General features: G+C 41.6%; 1 protein-coding gene across 1 annotated transcript; it reads left to right on the forward strand.

Moving 5' to 3' along the window:
* Nucleotides 1–4,176: 4,176 nt before the first annotated feature.
* Nucleotides 4,177–5,580, forward strand: LOC308103877 (E3 ubiquitin-protein ligase TRIM35-like; the record flags this gene model as incomplete). Its single annotated transcript, XM_080454084.1, has 1 exon — nt 4,177–5,580. One exon carries the CDS (start codon nt 4,177–4,179, stop codon nt 5,578–5,580), a length of 1,404 nt encoding a protein of 467 aa, XP_080310210.1.
* Nucleotides 5,581–7,004: the final 1,424 nt, after the last annotated feature.

The raw sequence follows: 7,004 nt of genomic DNA on the forward strand, positions 1-7,004 counted from the left end.
AATAAGTTTCTCTGACACAGTGGAAGATTTAGATTACATTTTTTTATTTAAACCATAATAGTAATTCTAATAATTATAATAATAATAGTAATAATTATAATAATATTTTATTCATAACACACTTGATTTTTTTTTTTACAAATCACAAAGTGCTACAGGTTTAAAAACAATGGCATAAAAATAGCAAAGGCAAGACATTGGCAACAACATAATACCCTTTTTGGGGTAAAAAGTAGATTAAAAACGAATTAAGGCATAGAGTAAAAGACCTAAGGAAAAAAAAAAGACAAATGTATGTTTTTAGTCCTTTTTTAAAAAAAGCATCGGTATAGACCGTGGGGCTCTCAAATGGTCGGGGAGGGCATTCCACAGGCGTGGAGCAGTAGAGCAGAATAGCCCATGGTGCGGAGCTTGGTCATGGGTGTAATATTACACACAAGCAGTGGTGCAAAGTAACTAAGTACGTGTACTCGAGCACTGTACTTAAGTACAATTTTGAGTTATATTTTACTTTCTTCAGTATTTACAATTTTCAATATTTTTTACTTCTACTCCACTACAACTTAGAGTCAAATATTGTACTTTTACTCCACTATAATTATATGAAAACTTTTGAAGGAAAGGGACAGGTGCTGGTGATTATAAAAGTTTGTACTCGCTCTGGAGTGTCGGTCAGAACACAAGGAGGAGGCAATTGGGAGTTTAACCATTTACTTAGGCTTGGGGGCGTGCCTGACAGTGTCTCTTGGGCTTTATAACAACTTTAGTTACCAGTTACTTTGTAGATTTGGATTATTATTACAAAATATATACAGTAACCACTTCAACCCTATATACATTTCGGCCATTTGAAAATAGCCGATCTACAAGCTCACAATGCGTTGCACGCATTGTGAGCTTGTAGATCTGTTATTTTCAAAAGATATCGATACATTTTGAAAACTTGAATTTGGACGTTCTGCATAATGAGTACTTTTTACTTTTGGTACTTTAAGTGCATTTGATACCAATACTTTTGTACAGTACATTTTGAATTCCGGACTTTTACTTGTAACAGAGTATTTCTACACTGCAGTATTGATGCTTTTACTTAAGTAAGAAATGTTAGTACTTTTTCCACCACTGGCAATATTACACACAGGTCTGGTAAGAGATCTGTCTTGCTTTCAGAGCCCCTTGAAGAATGGCAGCTTCCCAGCTTTGTGGATGTACAGCAAAGGAAGAACCAAAATTGACATCAAGACTATTATGTATATGATGAACAAAACAACTGGGCTGGAATATTTCTGTAATAGAACATAGGGAATATAGCTCATCAAAGTCACTACCATTACTACCAAGCTGATCAGAATAATCCTAAAAGCCCTTCTCTTCATGTTGTTTCCCTCCCCATTGTCCCTCTGTCCTTCTCCTGGTCCAGGCTGTTTCAGAGCTCTGAGGACCGAGAGGCAGCAGAAAGACATCACAGCGATGCACACAATGTAAAAGCCCAGAAAGACGTAACCCTGTCGTGTTATATCTAGTAACAAATCATTAAACAAGAATCCAAAGCTGAATGCAAGCACCATCAGCCAGACAGCGCAGCTACAGGCCACCCTGTACCTAAGAGCTTTGTACCTGAGAAATACCACAGGGTGAACCACCGCTATGTAACGCTCCACACAGATACAACACTGGAACGATGGGACAGAGACAAAGTAAAAAACTACCCAAGTGAAATATTTAACCGTGGCAAAAATAACGTTGTGTGTGAAGAGCCATGCAAAGTGAAAGAGAGGGGCCAGGGAAGAGATGATCATAGATGCAGTCACGTTGAGATAAAAGAACTCGGAGGCTATCGTCCCACCAGCTCCACTCAGTATCAGCCACAGAACGTAGCTGTTGCTGGGGAGAACCAGGATGAGGTTGATGAAGTTGATAGCAGTTCGTAGAGCCAGTTCGGTGTCGTCTTCTGAGGACATGAAGGGGATGGAGGAGTTGGAGGAGTTGCCGCCATTTTCCAGGGTGTCATTCATCGTGAGGCTCTGTGTGTGCCCTGCAGCCGGTTCAGAAAGAACAAGACATAATGGATGGATTTTAGTGCAGTTGACTGAATATAACAATGACACGACTAAACACTTTAAACGACTCTTCTCAATGTTCTTCTGAAAACAACAATCTACTGAACAATGAACACAAGTGTAAAGTGATCTCACGTTTTGGATGCCAGCCGAGTGTCACAGATCTCTGAGTCGGGTGTTTTGGTGAAGTCTCTTCTTCAGACGGTCACTGTCTTCCCGATAGAACGTCCTTCAGAATGATGCACTCTGCACTTTGCCTCCTCTAACCATTCCCTTCCCTAGCTTCTCCTTCCACTGTATTGCTTGTTGTACAACTGCACACATAAGCATTTCTTTTGATGGTTATTCCATGGAAATGTATGCAGTCATTACTCAAACTTTGCCCTCAGTTGGACAGCGACGTGGTGATAATTTGTGTATCACACCCATGCACACACCCACTTGCCACTGACTGGAAATGCAACAAATACAACAGACCGTTCACTTAATGCAAGGGTCTTCAACGTTTCAGGCCAAGGACCCCCTAGCTGAGAGAGAGATGAAGCAGGGACCCCCTCTATATTGTATAAAATTGTGTTTCAGATTAAACTTTTTTCGTTTACTTGGTCTGCTCTTTTTTCGCGCTACACACCAAACCTAAAACCCCAAAATAGTCGAAGATTTGTGAGCTTGTAGATCTGCTATTTTTTGGCTAAAGTTTTCCTCAGAAAAAGGGATGCTAGGGTTCAAGTGGTTAAGGTAAAAAAAAAAAATCATATCACACAAAGATTTGGCGGACCCCCTGTAGTAAGTCTGAGGACCCCCTAGGGGTCCCGGACCCCCTGTTGAAGACCCCTGACTTAATGTCACACAGACTAAACCTGCGCTACATTCCAGTGTGTAGTCGGGCCACTGATGTGGTCCAGGGACATGATTATTTCTTACCTTGGCTTTGATTATGTCAAGGTTTCCCAAACTTTTCAGGCCTTGACTCACAACGCCTCGCACTGCGAGGCGCTTTGAGCTTGTAGATCGTCTATTTTCACAATGTTTGCCTCTTTCTTACGTGATATTTGACAATATGGCCAATGGCAATTTAGTGTTAAAAGGGTCTTCAAAGTCATTCAATTGAATCTTTAGAAATGTGCAGATACCCTGTATACACTTATACTGTATGTTGGTTTGTTTACATGTTGCACATTAAGCTATGATCTTCTGGGGATGTTAGCTCAAGACCCAAAATTTCAGATCAACAAGCTCACAACGCGCCATGTCACGCCGCGTTGTGAGGTTGTAGATATGCTATTTTCGCTAGGCTTACAACTTAAATGTTGTTTTTATTTATTTATGGAAATTATTTGATCTGTTTTATTTTATTCATGAAATGCATTTGAAATGTTGGAATTCATTTAATTGATGAAAAGTAGTGATTTTGAATTTAAATCATGAATGATTAAATCATGAATGACCTTTTCAAGGTTTGCAAATTATGTAAAGGATTTGATTTTAGCAATGTTTCTCACCTGGAAGAAGCACTATTGTCTGTTGTCATGTGATCATTGAAGGACAAATCCTATTTGTCTCCGCCAGGCCGAAGGCATGGTCGAGACTTTTTTGCACCCTGTCCGTCCGTCCGTCCGTCCGAGAGCCACCGATTGTGGTGAAACTTTGCACGCACATTCGCACTACGCTGATGAACAAATGCCACCCTTCAAAAATTATAGCGCCACCAGGAGGCCCATTTTATATTACTCCTACAAAACACCTACAAATTGTGTCCAAACATATCACGCAAATCGGTACACATTATCTCTATAGTCAAGTGATGCCTGTTAAATATTTACCTAAAGATAACACTGTTTTGAAGCATTGATAGATTTGTACCTTTGCGTGTATCCATTTATTCTACTGTTGTATTGGTTCTACTCCCACCGCGATTTGCGCACAACTGCAGTGACGTAACCGTGACGTCAAGTCCCACACTGGTCGGTTTCTTGAAAAACCGAAACAAGACCTCACGCTCAATCACACTGAGAGAAACACCAAGTAGATTATCTATTAGTAGCTACAGGAGTGAGACTTGAAACTGCTGCTGACTCTGTCAGCTGAATTGAACTTTTAACAAGAACCAGACAAAATGGCTTCTAAGTCATCTCTTTCAGAAGAGGATTTTTCCTGTCCTGTGTGTCATGACGTCTTTAAAGATCCTGTGGTGCTGTCATGTAGCCACAGCTTCTGTAAAGCCTGTCTGCAGACATGGTGGAGAGAGAAGAAAATAAACCAATGTCCAGTTTGTAAGGAAATAAATTCAATGGATCATCCACCCTGTAACCTAGTTCTGAAGAACCTGTGTGAGGCCTTCATAAAGGAGAGACATCAGATAACTTCATCAGGGTCTGAGGTTCTCTGCAATCTGCATGCTGAGAAACTCAAACTCTTCTGTCTGGAAGATCAACATCTTGTGTGTGTTGTGTGTCGAGATTCTAAAAAACACATCAACCACAGATTCAGACCCATCGATGAAGCTGCTCTGGATCACAAGGAGGATGTCCAGAATGCACTGAAGCTCTTGCAGGAGAAACTGGAGGTATTTAATGAAGTTAAAACAAACTGTGAACAAACAGCGAAACACATTAAGGTCCAGGCCCGGCACACAGAGAGGAAGATTAAGGAACAGTTTAAGAAGCTTCATCAGTTTCTACAAGAGGAAGAGGGGGTTTGCATCACTGCACTGAGGGTGGAGGAGGAGAAGAAGAGTCTGTTGATCGAGGAGAAGATTGAGGCTCTGAGCAGAGAAATAGCAATCATTTCAGACACATTCAGAGCCCTAGAGGAGGAACTGAAAGCTGAACACATGTTATTCCTTCATAACTACAAGACAACAATGGAAAGACTCCAGTGCACACAACAGGACCCACAGCTGGTCTCAGGGGCGCTGATAGATGATGCTAAACACCTGGGCAACCTGACCTTCAGAGTCTGGGACAAGATGAAGGACATTGTCTCCTACACTCCTGTCATTCTCGACCCCAACACTGCCCATCCAAAACTCATCCTGTCTGATGATCTGACTAGTGTGGGAGATGGAGAAAGACATCCGCTTCCTGACAACCCAGAGAGGTTTGACTTCTATGGCATCTGCCTGGGTTCTGAGGGCTTTAACTCGGGGACTCACAGCTGGGATGTTGAGGTTGGGGACAATACACTTTGGGAAGTGGGTGTGTTAGCGGAGTCTGTTCAACGGAAAGGAGAAGGAGGGGGTAGATCCTGGAGAATAGGCGTGTTTGAAGGCACATACAAAGCTGGCTTCTCACCGTGGTTAATGAATGATCTCTCATTGGAGCATAATCCACAGAGGATCCGAGTCCAGCTGGACTGGAATGAAGGAAAGCTGTCATTCTCTGATCTCGATACTAACACAGAAATACACACCTTCAAACATACTTTCACTGAAACACTCTTTCCGTACATTTACACCGGTCATACCTTTCCTGTGAAGATATTACCAGGGAAGATTGATTCTGCCCATAACTGTATTTAATAATGTTTAAGAGTTTGATAGTTTGTAGATGCACAGGAAGCTGATGCAACACAGGCTGATGCCATTGTCTCAAGATCTGACAGCAATTGTATTCCATTTCACGCGCCTGCATTGTGTGCTTCATATCAGAGTTGGGAAGTGACCAGTCAGTCAGCACCCAGCGTCTGAGGGCATCTTACATGCCCTATTTATTAAAATTAATTTAAAAGGTTCTGAAATGAATATATAATTGTATACTGGATTTGACAGTAGATTTTCCATTTTGCCCAAGGCTTTACATACTGTACTATTCAGGTTTCACAAGGTAGTGATGCATTCATGGTTTGAAGACAGGTTCTGATGAGGGGATGGGAGACTGTGGGGAGCCCTTCTTTCCAAGACTGGTTTGTCTATAACTCGATTATAAGTTGCTTCATATGAGCAAATATACAGAAAGAATGATAGGTTAGCTAAATATATTTGTAAATTGAAAGTTATATAATATACTGTATGTATATGAGCAACAGAGACAGAGATGTGGTGTTAGCGTGACTTGATCGTACCTTGTTCACAAGATTTATTGCGATGTGGTCATGTTTTGGCCGAATGCCTGAGACTCCTTGGCATTGTTGTTATTGTCTAATAAAATTGTAATCATATATAAAAAGGAAGTGATGACGTCTGGGAGGTTGAAGGAAAGGATTCGGTGGAGACCAAGGCCCACATAAAGGACTCTGAGGTGGCTGGTGAGTGAGAGAGAGAGAGAGAGAGAGAGGTGGAGCGCACTTAATTTTGATCTGAGTGGCTTTATGTTGGTTTTGGTCCCGGGACCATGTGATCATGGATGGAGGGCTGGTTGCGTTGATGCAGGCAGAGAGTTGAGAGAGATGTTCCCCTACACTCCTGGTAGGAAGATGTCTCCGGACATCACGAGCGCTAGGTTATGTGACATCGAGGTTAGAGCTAGGCTTGTAGGAGAGTATGCGTCATCTGACGGGAGGGTGGAGGTTCTCAAACATTTTAATTTCAAGGACCACCTTGTTTGGTATGCATTGGCTCATGGACCCCACATAACTCTGTGGGTCCATTTGTCCATTTGGTTCCTACAGTGACTATCAATAATTTATCCGGCGACACTCTGGAACCCCCTCATTGAGCCCTGGGGGGCTGGATGTGACCATGATGCGAGAACAGTGTTCCTTCCTTGGCATGAACGGACTCATCAAGTCGGCGTGTTGTTGTGTAGAGGTGTTTATGAGTAATATTTAAATTGAATGTAGATTAAATTAGGATTAAGTGAAGAAGAATTAGCCCTGAGCATCGTATAAAGTTAGTGTTAGTTTATAAATGGGAAAATGTGCGATAAATATACAGGTACCCAAGAAAATAAATAAACTGAAAAAAATTAAGAAAACCTTAGAGAAAAGGAAACAAAAAGAAAATCT

This window comes from Gymnoscopelus braueri, assembly GCF_963280865.1.
Source record: "Gymnoscopelus braueri genome assembly, chromosome: 16".
Taxonomy (NCBI): Eukaryota; Metazoa; Chordata; class Actinopteri; order Myctophiformes; family Myctophidae; genus Gymnoscopelus; species Gymnoscopelus braueri.